The 14310-nt window shown below is 44.5% G+C and overlaps 2 protein-coding genes across 2 annotated transcripts; both read right to left on the reverse strand.

The window, feature by feature from the left end:
- Nucleotides 1–47: 47 nt before the first annotated feature.
- Nucleotides 48–1475, reverse strand: LOC109973400 (uncharacterized). Its single transcript, XM_020622954.1, has 2 exons — nucleotides 1381–1475; nucleotides 48–1150 (listed from the first exon to the last, which is right to left on the reverse strand). Exons 1-2 carry the CDS (start codon nucleotides 1472–1474, stop codon nucleotides 486–488), a joined length of 759 nt encoding a protein of 252 aa, XP_020478610.1. The 5' UTR covers nucleotide 1475; the 3' UTR covers nucleotides 48–485.
- Nucleotides 1476–2153: 678 nt separating this feature from the next.
- Nucleotides 2154–14046, reverse strand: map3k9 (mitogen-activated protein kinase kinase kinase 9). Its single transcript, XM_020622916.1, has 11 exons — nucleotides 13489–14046; nucleotides 11971–12384; nucleotides 8406–8586; nucleotides 6554–6702; nucleotides 6113–6288; nucleotides 5713–5953; nucleotides 5197–5319; nucleotides 4901–5042; nucleotides 4637–4749; nucleotides 3516–4277; nucleotides 2154–3071 (listed from the first exon to the last, which is right to left on the reverse strand). Exons 1-11 carry the CDS (start codon nucleotides 13883–13885, stop codon nucleotides 2617–2619), a joined length of 3153 nt encoding a protein of 1050 aa, XP_020478572.1. The 5' UTR covers nucleotides 13886–14046; the 3' UTR covers nucleotides 2154–2616.
- Between the last annotated feature and the right edge of the window lie 264 nt (nucleotides 14047–14310).

The raw sequence follows: 14310 nt of genomic DNA on the forward strand, positions 1-14310 counted from the left end.
TCCCAAATCTTTAGTGTCAGCATCAGACGTTGTTGTACTGACACCGTTTCAAGACTGTGGGTTGCTAATATTATACCAGGGTATATACAGCAATCCTTAAGTTAAATGTAATACCTTTTAATACCTTTTTTTACTACCTTCGGATTTTTTTTTAAACCATCATGACACTGAGTTTCAAGTGTTAATCAGCGACCTTATCAATGTTGAAGCAGATTTTGACATATATAACACTATACACAACAGAATAGATTTAGAGACTCACTGATGTTGACCACATATTGCACACATTTATTTCACTTCATGAATAAAAATAAAACAAACTACATAAAATGTGCAATGAAGAGAACAGTTCCAGCACACTGGCTGGCATTCGCTGCTACAAACTGGCATCTGCTATATGAACTATGAACTGGTGAACTGCTATTATTTGATTTTAACATAAACCTGTGCTATAGGCCTAATATGAACTCATGAGCAAAAGAATTTTATGGCAAGTGTCTTAATTGCATGGCCTTTTCTTCAATAGTTTTGTCCATTTTATCCAGTTCCTCTTTTTTCTCTTTGTATCTCCTTCTGAGTGTGTTGGATTTAGTGATAAGCTGGGCCATTTTTGACCCAGCCTTCCCCTCTGCCTCCTCGGCCAACTTGTTGGCATCATTTTCAAGGATGGCACAGACATCGTCCAGGACTCTGTGTTGCTGTCTGAGCTCCACTAGTTCTTCCTCTGCGGCCTTCCTCTTCAGTGTCTGAGCAGCACTCTCCCTCTTTTTGCGTTCTTGCTCAAGGTATAGCCTGTACTGGGACCTTGCTGAGGCCACAGAGGCCAGCAGGTCCTTGGTTAAAGGCACCTTGAGGACACCACCACAGCTACTGACATTGTCACATATTAACCTCAGTGCTTCCAAGGATTCACCTAGAAGGTTACATGTTTCCACCTCCTTGTTTATGGAGAAACCTCTCTCCACGCTGGCTTGTCCATGTGACAGCAGTAAAAGGCTCTGGCAGAACCTTAACAGGTCAGTGTAGGATGTGCTGAGCGTTGAGTGTAGAAATACATCCACACGCTGCTTCAAAGGCTGAAAAGAGCGGAAGCGTTCATCTCTGGCCTCAAGAGACAGAAATGACGTGAACTGCTGAATGATCACATCACCTATGGCAGTGACACAGAAATTAAGGTAATTAATAGGTCATTTAAATTCAGTTGTCACCCATTTGACAACACATATATCACAGCATCATAGAGCTAGGAATGTGTTCTCCTCTCACTGTTGAGAGGAGAATGCAGAAAACCCACCTTGCTAATGAGACTTCTGACACACGACTTTAATCAATCTGAATAACCTATGCACTTTTAACTGTCCCTGTACAATAATTTCTTACCAGCTGGGATGCCACCTGCCAGCTGCTTGCCCTGGAGGAATGTTTGCACTATGCTCTTCATCTGTCTGATGCACCAATCAGGATTTCTGTGCATCTTTGTAGGACCCAAACAGGCAACCTGCCTGGCCACTGGGAATTTCAGGGGGCTTTTCTCTTGTAGCTTCATAACCACCTTAACCAGGCCCTGCAAACATTCTTGCCTGAAGGTGAGCACAGAAAGCTCACCAACCTTGCATCCTGGTTTGCTTTGAAGGTCCTAACAAATGAGGAACATTAATGAATGTTCACTGCAAATGCTTTGGAAAATAATCTGTTTTACTTTTTTATATAAGCTAGCCAGTTGGCTATCCAGTTGAGCTGAGCGCGCAAAGTATTTGAGATCTCGAACGACCACTGAATGTGACGTCAGCATCAAACATACAAAGTTGAGACTAGACGAGGATCTTTGATTATGTGCCCCGATATGCTAAAGCCCACATTTAAACGAACTAGCGCAAATTTTAGAACAGGACACCATAGTCTGAAAAAATAATACCTCTAAACCAAATTAAACACTTTTTAATGGCCTTAAATTTGGCAATTTTGATTAATCACTTTTTATTACTTTTTAAAACCCCGCGCACACCCTGTATACAACAGCCTCCTCCGTCTCTGGGATATTACTCAGCAGAAGTGATCTGTACCAAACATGCATCCGTCAGCCACTTGCACTGGAGTGAGAAATATATAGACAACTCTAAACAACACAATGCTTCTTCAGAAAGTACAAATAATCAGAGACAGCATTTTTATGACGATGGAGAAAAAAACTGAAACCTTACATTCATGATGCTTTGCCCAAGTGCACAATCTTCAACTGATGTTTGAAATTAAGAAAAGTGTGTAAAGCTCTATGAAACTATCAGTGCCATTCTTCACATGTTGAAGGATAAATGACAGGGTTTATGCAAGTGAGAGGAAATCAAGACAAAGGGTTAAATACTTTTCAGTGTTTGTTTCGGTGGCTGGAGGATTTTTTTTTACCACAAGTGACAATACAACAAATGTCAGAAAGCCAAAATATTCACAGTAAATGTCTTCCTGTAATTTAGTGACAATACTGTAGACGGAGAAAGATTAAAGCTACAAACAGATTCAGTCTGAGAGTACTAACTGACCGAGACTTGTAAGAGCAGGGACAGTCTCCTCCTTGTGTAGGACTAGTGAAGAGCCAGGCTGTATGCACATGGAGCCGAGTCAGGACCAGAACCCAGGTCTGTGGTGGTAAGGTGACTCTTTGGGAAAGCTGAACTCTGGTCTACAGAGTGGGACAGTTCCATCCCGATACTGTCCCTCATCCAGCTGATCCAACAGGGTTTTGTTTGTGTGGGGGGAGTAAGGCGTCGGGGCCTCCATGGGAGTGGGCAGCACTGCCGGGTCTCTCCCAAACTCTACAGTGGGTGGAGTCTCTGTGCTGGATGTGTGGGCAGGGGACTCGCCATTACCTAAGGTTTGGCTGTTTCCCCTGGGCCTCATCTCTGGCCAAAACACATCACAGCGTGCCCGTGGTGAAGGCCGAGGCCGAGCCACAAAGTCCAGGGTTTTGGGGCGTTCTGGGGCACAACGGCGACGCGGTGTGGGAGGGAAAACAACATTTGGATCAGGGAGCCGGGGGACCTCAGGACAGTCTTCTTTTAAACCCCTGAAACCACCTGCAGGTGTAAAAAAAGAAAAACAGAAAAAAAACCATTAAGTGAAAAGCACCATTAACTCAGATGATAATTCTGGTTGTGCTCTGCCCAGAGTTTGACCATTTGATGCTCAGTGGACAGTTTTTGCTTTGAAAGCAGTTTCAGAAATGTCTTTGTACATTGTCAGTATTCTGAGTGTGAAATAAAAGACCGAGATTAATAAAACAAAAATTAACATCTGTGCTATGCGAGGCTGTACGTACACACAGTTGAGCCTTGAGCTAAATATTTAATCATGTTCACAGTTTCATTTGTGACCTGATGATGGATCACCAAAGTTATAACAGCTCATCCTGGAATGAATTTCAGGATAATCCATCAAACATGATCGGTGTTGAGACCCACACCAATAAAAACATTTAATTCCACTGGGTGGACATCTAGTTGGAAAAATGAAGACTTTACCTGTGCTCTCCAACATCGTTTTTTCTGGCAGCGGTTCCAGGTTATTAGGAGGGCAGCTCTTCTTGATAGCGCCATCTGACGGCGTTCGGCGCAGGCTGCGTGAGGAATTCAGAGTGGAGGGTACATGTGTGGGTGTGAGAGACTGGCGGGGGTTACACTTGAAGCTCTCGAGGTGGGTGTTGACCAGCGGGTTGACTGTGGTTTGGATAGCCTGGCGCTGTGGTTGGACAGAGGGCTGTGTGGGCGGTGAGGCGTGATGGCAGACCAACAGCTCTTCACTGTCAGAGCGTAGCAGTGAGCGGGTAGAGTTGCAGTCTGACACTGATGATAGGGACAGCAACGTGTAAGAGCAGGGTAAGCCTTGCTCAGGTAACGAGGGCGCTGTGGGCTTCAGAGGACTTTCCCATCTGAACAGTTTTCGAGTCTGGGGGCTGGTGCTCCACCTCTGGCCCCCTGCTTTGTGGAAGAAACCCTCCCATCGTGGTTTGATGCTCTCCTCTGGCTGGGCCAGAGTTAGCAGATTGCAGCCTAGCCCGACAGCTGCCAGCAGAGCTCCACAGCCCAGGAGGACCAGCTCAGACCGCCGACCCCCAGCTGGGCTCTTTCTGCATGGTGGTGTTCCTGGCACCTGGCTGCTGGGGCAGTACTCATCTCCATTACTGTCAGCAGCAGCTGAGTGACCCTCCTTATGGAAGGGAATGCAGAGGTAGGACTGACCAGGAGCTGCTCCTGGCTCAGTCGTGAAGCCGCAGTCTTCATTCTCTAAAACAAAAAAACACAACACATTCATACACACACCCTCATGCTGCACGATGGACAAGCCTTACATACTGTATAACAATTCTTCTACAACCTGAATCAAACTGAGGTCTGCTGCTGTGTTTCTGAAACTCACAGTTCAGGATCCTTTTTCTGCAACAGCCTGTTTACATTTACACAGCTGCACATCTGAGAGCTTCCCAGGTCAACCACCAAGTTCCATGTACGAATGAGGCATTTTACTAATCCCATGTTTTCCCAGCTAGTCTGCCACTTCTTGCACTATAAGGCTATTCTCCATATTATTGTGTGGTGTGTTTGTATTCCAGACAAAACAGATCTGCTGTGCTGGTCCTGCTTACCCATCTCCACGAGGCTCGGCACTCCAGGCACCGCCGGGCTGTGTCTCGGTGATCTGCGAAGGTTCGGGGCACTGCAGGATCGCTGCCTGCTGCCCTCATGGGGAGGTTTCACACTGTTAGGAAGAAAGGAGAACATCATTTGATTTGTGTGATTGTGGCCTAAATTACAACCATTAACTGATAAGATTAATGTTATCAGGAAAAGTGGGTAAGTGGGGTTTCTGAGAGGAGAGCTGAGGTGGACTGTGCCTCCAGTCCCCTAACCTGGCATCAGCGCTGTGCTCCCTGTAGGGGCCACACCCACGGGATCTGCCTTTCATCCTGGAGCCCTTCCTCTCTGTCTCCTCGTCATCTGGTTGAAAACATGTGCTATGACCCCAGGCCGTACAGCCCTCCCGTGGAGTCACTACAAGATGAGGCATAAAAAGAAACATCTAGAGAACCGATGATGGTTTATAATGGATAATAACTGTACAAAACCCCCAAATGAATTTGGACATCCTTGGAATGACCAGTTGAAATAAATCAGTTTTAATCTATAAAATTCTCGTGGTGATTACGTTGGATGGCTCTCAGGCGTGGCAGCATCGGTGGACTGGTGGGAGGAGTGGAACCGCTGCTGAGCAAACTCCTCCGTCGATCCTGCGAGGGAGACGCTTGCACTGTGATTTTGTGCTGAAAATCTAAATCAACAAGAGAAAACCTCTGAGAGGAAGTAGATGATTACAGTTCCACAGGGTTCATCTACAATCAACACTTTAAAGCTGCTATTTGATTTTTTTAATGTTTACTTTGCAGTCACACCGTCTGCCTAAGCATTTTTACAGATGCTAGTTACCTCAGAATCAGGCTAGAGGTTGTTTTAAGGTAGAAAGATTAATACTGTGAAGCTAATGTCCAAGTAGATAAGGGCCAGGTGTGTAAGCCTATAAAAACTGTACAATATCAGCAATAATTTAAGATCCTGAAAACACAAAAACCTGCTATTATGATCCGGATCTTATATCACTGCTCAAAATTCAGCTCACTTTGAAAAGTTGACTGTTCACCGCCACACAACAGTTTGTGTTTTTTACCTGAAGGCAGACTGATCCTGTTCCCATCCTTGAGTTTAAGGCGGTTGCGGCGGAACTTGCCCTGCCTGCTCTCCACATGAGGCTTGTCCTGGTAGAGCTGCTGAATGATGATGTTGAGCTCTCGCTCCAGGATGTGGATCTCCCGTTCAGCTAGTTCCTGCTCGCGCCTCCTCAACGCCTCCTCCTGACACTTCTGCTGCAGTGCTGCTTGGGTCAACTCTTCCTCCCACGATCGCAGCTCCTGAGGGAACAAGTAAACGAGGTGAAGGAAAAAGCACTGAAACCAGTAAATTAGCTGCATTCAGGTCTCAACTTTAGACTTCAAACAGATTCTAGTCTATATGCCATTAGAGAAACATCTGCATAACAGGTTTTTACACATTCAGCCTCTTATCTTTACCTTCTCCTTGGTCCTCAGTTGATCAAACATTTCCTGGATCTCCAATTTCCAGTCATCCTGCAGAGAGCAGAAGGAGTCGGCTGGCATCTCAAAAAACCCCGACTCCTCGATGGCCGTCAGTTGGTGCAGAACAGTTGTGAACTGTGGCCGAGAGTGAGGGTTTGGGCTCCAGCATTCTGTAGCAAAAGCAGTCTTAAAAACTTGGGCCAAATTTGGATCAGCAAAAACATTTTTGGCTCTTCAAATAGTTCCAGAAAGTAAAACATTCCATTTGTTTATTTAATGTAACTGTTATATTTCGGAGGCTGTTATTTGCTACAGTGGATAAACAAAATCTTGTAGTTTATTGTTCAATATTATCTTTCTGGCACATAAAGTGACATTTGGGGGATAATAATTGATATTGAACAGGACATACAATTCTGTTTTTGCCAGTCTTACCCTCCATAAGATGTGCAAAGGACTCAGGGCAAGTCGAAGGAATGGGCAAAGCCAGTTTGTTCATTGCCACTCCATAAGCCACTGCGAGAGTATCGATACCCCGAAATGGAACTTCTCCAGTCAGCAGCTCCCACAACAGCACGCCATAACTGCATTGTTAAAAAAAAAAAAAAAAAGGAAAGTAAAACAAGCCAAACAATGTTGAATCAATCTGTAACCATTTATAAATAAATACATTATGGACATACACCTTCAAATAATGTGCTTCTATCGATGCTCCAATCATCCTGAGATAAGAGGCTTGATACTGTACAAGCGTAAAAAGCCCTGCTCCACAACTGGTTATGAAGATAAATGTGCAGAAGTATGTCAAGCATGATATGCGCTCAAAGAGTGTGAATCTATGTTTGAATAAATGTGATTCATATAAACACTGAGGTGAATCAGAAAAGGACAAACTAAGAAAATGTCAACAGACAAACACAGTCACTGACAGATCCAAGTGATCAGTGTAGAGGTCACAAAGTGATGAGCTGTGGGTGAATGACAAATCAGAAAACAGCGCTACACACTGTGTGGCCAGTTATAAAATTATTACCCAAATTCTGGCAAATCTGAATGACCTAACAACACATCTGGATTAAACAGCACTTGGGTAAAAAGCAAAGTTCTGCTCTGACTGTCTGCACTTCCTGAAGCGTGTTGTCTCATAATATCTCCACTCATAAGGCAAAATAAAGTACTTATTTCAGATTTTAAAATTCTACACTAGCACAGAAGCACTGATTAGGAACACATCTTTACTCTTGTGGTCTTTAAACAGGACTATTCACATTTAAATGTTTCCAGTACATCAACTGCACAAGATGTGCTAATGATGAAAACCTGCAAAGCAGCAGAAGCTTATTTTACACTTGTGTGCTGCCTACAGTCATTAACACATCTTGTGCAAGTGCACACGCCTCCCTGTGGGTTTGAGAGCATAGGCTCCATAACAGACTGCTTTACAATGACTGTGTCACTGTTCCACACAATTATCACACAGAGGAGGGAAATATCAAAAGTATCTTGTTTTCAAATGACTACTTAGGACATATATTACTGGGCTGTTTGAACCATGTTCCTACCGTGAATAAAAGCTGATTTAACCTGCAGTAAAGGCTGAAATTGATGGTCATTTACATTCTTCATTAATCTACCAGTTTTGTTTAACCCACAAATCACTTGGTCTATAAAAAGGATCAGAAAATGTAGACTACATCACAATTTCTCAATCTACATTCATGATCTATAAAAGCAGCCTTAGATCCTTGCACTTACAAAACTGTGTTGTATTTTTTGCAGTTAATGTTATTGTTTTATTTTATTCTCTGGATTTTCATTATATCATTCTTTATGGTGCACACAGCCTGAAGAGTACGCCGCTTTGCACTTCACTGCATATACTGAACGAGCATGGAACAAATAAAACCTCTGAATCTTGAAATAGAAAAACATGCACTAAAATATAAGGTGGTACACTGCATTGTATCAGACTGTGTTCTGTCAGTGTTTAAGCTTTTAAATAAAGCAGAGACAAGATTCACCATGATGACTGTTCCCGTTACCTGGCTGCATAAACCTAATGTTCTGTGTAGTATATTTATAGTGAATGTACTCCCTGTCTAGTTTTCTAATAGTACCTGTAAACGCAACACTCTGCACTTGTCTCTGTCTAGGCTTTGTTACTATGGCAACTGCTGCCAGAACTGAACCTTTTCTGGTGCTTGGTGGACAAACTGCTTCTCGTTCTGGCTCTGTTTTCAGACCACAGCGCAGTTTGTTTACTGCATAAACCCCCTCCTCTGCCCACCTCCAAATGTCGCTACCCTTGGAGAAAGTAGACGAGCGGATGACTTCGGGAGCCATCCAGGCATAGGTGCCAGCGGCGCTCATCTTGGTGGTGCGGTGCCACTCTCGAGCTAGGCCAAAGTCTGTGATCTTCAGAGTCTTGTTGCTGAGGTCTTCCATCTCAACCCTCTCCAGGATTAGGACTGGAGCGGATATGTGGGTCAGCAATGGTGGAGAGGGAAGTGGGGAGAAGATTTTGGTTGTAGGATGGGGAGGAGGTTGTAGGATGTGAGGGGAATTTTTGCGGATTGGCAAGTGGGTTGATGGTAAAGTAAAAGGTTTCGGGTAATCATCATCGGAATTTGGAGCAGGAGTCCCACAATAAAACACAATGCATGGGGAAACGCAAAAATCAAACGAATGGTTGAACAAAACAGGGTGCGGTTGGTGGGAGGTCATGATGAAAGGAGTGGAAGGATAAAAGAGTAGAGAAAAAGAGAAGGCAAACAGAGAGACCAAGAAACAGTGAGCCTCTATAACACAGCAAAGCAGAGATGAAAAATCACTGACCTTGATCAATACTAACGACCTCACTGTGTATTTTCACAACAGAACAGCTCAAACAAACAGATCCTACAGAGACACACCCATTTGCTCTAATAGGCTCTGAAAGACACTCCCAGCAAACACAAGCAAAGCATAAAGCATGGCTCTTCCTAACCACATGCTCTCTCTCCCCCATTCAGCATTCGGGCACAGGCCATCCACTGTGGCTGTGCCCAGTGGTGAGGGTGTGTCTGCAGGCTGCGGTGCACATCATCTGCTGCTCATGTGACTCAAAAGCTCCAAACAAACAAAATCCAAACATGTGGCTATAGTAAATCCTGCCCCTGTGTAGCTCAAGAGGCAGAACATAAAATAGCTGATTTCACACAAGGCCAATCACGCTCCAAATGTGTGCACTTACTGTAATGCACAGTGCTTTAGATAAGAGCATCTACCAAATGGTATGTTGTGCAGAAAGGAGGCAGTAGAGCTGAGAGGGGGAAGGTAAAAAACAAGGCTGATTCAGGATTGCTAGATGACAAGTTACTGAGTGGGTTAAACATAAAAAGAGAGAACAAAAGTGTTTAGTTGCTGTAACAATTTGTATTTTTGAGCATAAATTACAGTAAAGTTGTTGAGTGTTTGAGCATGCAGCAAAAAGAAAGTGATATCCAGTAGACATTACTGCATGGAGTGGTTTGATCAGAGTCACAGGAGAATAGCGCAGCCACTACAGTTTCACAGGGAGGGATATGAAAAACAAGAAGTGCTGCACAACCAGGCTTTTAGATCAGGTGCATGTAGTAACAAAGCTCCAGGTCTGCAGCCATGCTAGCAGCTCTGTGAGGCTGTACCTGGGCACAGTGGTGCTTTGAGCTAAATGCTAACGCCAGCATACTAAAATACTTAGAATAACCACGCTAACAGCGCAGGTATAATGTTTGATCATGTTCAGCATCTTAATTTATTGTGCTAACATTTGCCAATTAGCACTAAACACAGTTGTTAAGCTCCTGTTTCAGAGTCTGGGAGAAAAACAAGGAAGGAAGAAATCTCGAGTTGGTGTCGTTTTAGGGCCTGAGCCACCAACCACTTCATTACCACTGTGATGTGTTGGTATACACACCCCATCCTGAAGTCTTTCCTGATCCACAGGGATCTGTGTGATTTGTAACTTCTTAGAAATTAAATATGGGGCCACAGCCTTCACTGTCCTGTACTGCTCATGTTCTGTGCAGAGGGCATGGGTTTTCACCACAGATCCCACAGTGACAACTAGTTAGACTGGCTTAACACTTTAACGCAGCCTATTGGCAGCAAAGCTCCTGAGCTGATCATCGGCGTACGGGCCAATGGCAGGCAGGAAGCTGTTTGTATGTATTGATGGAGTCTCCAATGCAGAGACTGGGGCAGAGCGCTTGGCAAATCCCCAGTAATAGGCTTTGGATTTAGGGGATCCAGTTGGGTAAAATGCACGATTACAGATATACAGTGGGTACGGAAAGTATTCAGACCCCCTTAAATTTTTCACTCTTTGTTATATTGCAGCCATATGCTAAAATCATTTAAGTTCATTTTTTCCTCATTAATGTACACACAGCACCCCACATTGACAGAAAAACACAGAATGTTTGACATTTTTGCAGATTTATTAAAAAAGAAAAACTGAAATATCACATGGTCATAAGTATTCAGACCCTTTGCTATGACACTCATATATTTAACTTAGGTGCTGTCCATTTCTTCTGATCATCCCTGAGATGGTTCTACACCACCATGGTGGATTGTTGCATCATTCCCAAAAAGACTCATGGCTGTATTAGCTCCAAAGGCTGCTTCTACTAAATACTGAGCAAAGGGTCTGAATACTTATGACCATGTGATATTTCAGTTTTTCTTTCTTAATAAATCTGCAAAAATGTCAAAAATTCTGTGTTTTTCTGTCAATATGGGGTGCTGTGTGTACATTAATGAGGAAAAAAATGAACTTAAATGATTTTAGCATATGGCTGCAATATAACAAAGAGTGAAAAATTTAAGGGGATCTGAATACTTTCCGTACCCACTGTATATGTAAATACCTTTTCCTTTCTGCTCTCAGTTCTAATTACATGTTGCCACTGGAAATCACAGCTGTTTTTAGCATCGACCGAGCATGGTGTGATACAGGTTATATTATAATTAAAAGGTGCAGGATCTTTTTTTTTTTTTTTTTTTTCTTTTCCCCCACGCACAAAACGACCTGACAAAGATGCGATAGAATACCAGAAAGAAAGTCATTAATCAATCAGACAATACTTTACCTCATAACATGAAGAAACTAGTGACAAGTGACCATCTGACATTAGGCACCATGGTGGTGTTTCAAATTTGTTTGTTCATGTCAGACTAAATACCCACAGTAAATTTACAATAAATAAATGATGAACAAATAAATAATTAACAGAGAATAACATGAGACTAGAATGACCCCTTCAGTCATGGGTGGAGGAAATATAAGTGTGTCACAGTGACCTTAACCTTTGACCACCAAAATCTAATCAGTTCTTCGAGTTGGACAGTTGTGCCAAATTTGAAGAAATTTCCTCAAGGCTGACATATCACATGAAAACAATGTTCTGATAAGTGATTAACTGTTTGAGCTATTTTTTAAAGACAATATGAAACATTCTCTGGTTTAATCATCTCAGATGTGAGGATTTACTGTCTTTTTTTGTTTTGGAACATTCCAAATTGAATATCCTTTGGTTTTGCACTGCTAGTGAGACAAAGCCAACAATCTGAAGACATTTCCTTGGTTTTAGGAAACGGTGATGGGCATTTTTGACTCTTCTTCTGCCTTTTTAAGACAAAAATCAAAACACCAATAGTGAAAATGATAATGAAAACTGTTACTTGCAGCTTGCACTACAATAAACATCAAAATCAGAACGGATTAATCTTGTATTAAATAAATTCCTCAAATAAAATTTTTGGGAGAGCTTCACAAAGCAAGTGATCACACAGATAAATAAAAAATAACCATGTGAAGTCAATCTTACTGTTGCTGGACTTGAGGTCGCGGTGAATTATGGGGACGATGGCCTGGCTGTGGAGGTAGAGCATACCCCGGGCAATCTGCACGGCCCAGTCCACCAGCGTACAGGGCGGGATCCGTTTCCCTGCAAGGGCCCGGTTGAGGGAGCCACCCTGAGCGTACTCCATCACCAGGCACAGGTTGGGCTCCTGCAGACACACCCCCAGCAGAGCCATGATGTTGGGATGGTCGAGCATGGCAAAGAGCTTGGCCTCCTGACGAACACTCTCCAGAGTCTGCTCCGCATCCTCATCAGAGTCCCGTCGTGCTGCCTTAACCGCCACCTCCGAGCCCCGCCACACCGCACGGTAGACTTTTCCAAAACCACCCACCCCGATGATTTCCTCTAGAGTCAGCTCTGAGAAATCAATCTCCAGGACTGCAGAGAGATGCAAGGGAAGAGGACAAAGTTGAGACAAAAAAAGCTGTGTTGCTCTGAGATCATTTTAATCTTTAAGGGGAAGTTATATTGTTGCTAAAAGCTATCCAAGGACATTAGAGGTCATGGCCAACCTGTCTGGAGCTGGTTGGGTTTCACCGTTCTCCTCATTAGCAGGGACTGTGCTTGCTACAGCAACAAGAATTTCAGAACCAGGGCGTTCACTTGAAGGATGATTTCTCAAAGTACTAAGCTACCCCGCTGCCCCAAATACAAGATGTGGTGGAACTATATCTGCATGTCCTAAAATGTGGCAGCAACATCAGGAGAAGAAGAAGGGTAGGAGGACCAAGTGTTTCAACTAAAACTGTGTGATGATGTGAACAGGAGCTTCCACAGTCCAAACAGGAGCTGTTTGGACTGTGGCTGTAAATGTTCATGTTGTGGACCCCACTAAGCAGACTGACCTTCATTAATTTTTCATTTGGGATGGTATGTGAAAGTAGGCCAGCTGCTGCTGAGTATGAAGAGACGACTGAGGAGGTGTGGTCCACCCCAGCACCTCTTCATGCTCAGATGCAGACATGAGATTTGTGGACAAGGCAGGTTTTCTTGCTGCAGAGCATGTTTTTGGCCTTCACAGTGCAGTGCAATGTAGGTGCTTTTGATTGTGTTTACTCTGAGGCTGCACACTTAACTACAGAAGCTTTTAGTCTCTCTCTTGCAGCACAAATGTGGGGGAAACACAGTCACCCTAAAAATAAACGCATACCAAGCCAAAGCGTTTCTTCGCAGTGAATATCAAAGGTTCATATCCAAAGCAGGTACGTGCCCAGTTCCTTTAAACGTGGATTTTGCAAAGAATGCCGCACACATGTTAATCTGAACACTGCATCACTGATCGAGGCTGGCTGCCCGTGTGACGAACACAGTCCTGAAGCTGCGAGGACGCTGGGCCTGTTTCTGGGCAAACAGGAGTGCACTGCGCCTACCGTGACACAGCACTCTCAACGTGGGTTCCTCTGGCCTTCTGACGAAAGACAAGGAAACACACCACAGCCCTGATTTCATTAGCAGAAGGATGAAGCACAATGGGATACTCACGGTGCAGAGGAGGCACTGAGTACTGCTGCGCCGAGGTGTCCCGAATCTCCTCCGGAATGCCGTTTCCTTTGCTCACATAATTAGACGGGAAAATGCCAACCCGGTCTGCTATCATACCAGTCCACCAGCCTTCATCTCCCGACACCAGGGAATCCTTGGACAGGACTTCCACGAGGTCCCCCCTCCGCAGGCTGAGCTCGTCGTCCGCAGACGCTTCATAGTCGAACACGGCCGTCCAGAAGCCCGGCGCGGAGGGTCCGGCAATCGGAGCGGCGCTGGTGCTGGTGCCTTCCTCCGGCGTCGGCCAGCGAAAAACATCAGTCTCTCCCACTTCGGACGAAGAAACGCACGCCTTGGGACTCGAACTACTGTCCAAAGCGGGTTTGGAGACATCCATGGACGCGATCCATAGGGGCGATCTGGATCACTGCAGGCGCATTCACCTGACGCGGCGGTGTGGCGGCTCGGAGCCCGCTGCCTCTGCGCGCACACACGGCTAAGTAGCGGCTAATTCCGCACACAAACACTGAAGGGAACTAGAAGCAACATTTTGCTGCAACGTCTTTCAGTGCCCGCTGGCTGCTACCAGACACACACAATACGGCTTCATCGTTTTCAATGCACAATCCTGCACCCAATAATAGCTGTAGCTCCTTGGACGCGGTGGTCTTTGTTTTAAGCCAATTGTGCCAACGTGCGAATGATCCCCGGCTTCCTACTGGTGCACAGACACGTCAGAAAACGTTTGTCCCGCCTCCTCTGGGCGTCAAATACAAGTCGCTCTTTAAGCAGCGCGCACCTGCTCCAAGCCAGTTTAACAGA

This window comes from Monopterus albus, unplaced genomic scaffold, assembly GCF_001952655.1.
Source record: "Monopterus albus unplaced genomic scaffold, M_albus_1.0 scaffold290.1, whole genome shotgun sequence".
NCBI lineage: Eukaryota > Metazoa > Chordata > Actinopteri > Synbranchiformes > Synbranchidae > Monopterus > Monopterus albus.

Excerpts from the sequence above, each read along its gene's own strand:
- LOC109973400 (XM_020622954.1), bottom strand. The coding sequence starts at position 1,474 with ATGCACAGAAATCCTGATTGGTGCATCAGACAGATGAAGAGCATAGTG. Across the intron at positions 1,151-1,380 it reads GGCAGGTGGCATCCCAGCTG|GTGATGTGATCATTCAGCAG; the intron begins GTAAGAAATTAT and ends TCACTGCCATAG.
- map3k9 (XM_020622916.1), bottom strand. The coding sequence starts at position 13,885 with ATGGATGTCTCCAAACCCGCTTTGGACAGTAGTTCGAGTCCCAAGGCG. Across the intron at positions 8,587-11,970 it reads CGACCTCAAGTCCAGCAACA|TCCTAATCCTGGAGAGGGTT; the intron begins GTAAGATTGACT and ends TATCCGCTCCAG. Across the intron at positions 5,043-5,196 it reads ACGCCTGAGAGCCATCCAAC|TGACTCCACGGGAGGGCTGT; the intron begins GTAATCACCACG and ends CTCATCTTGTAG.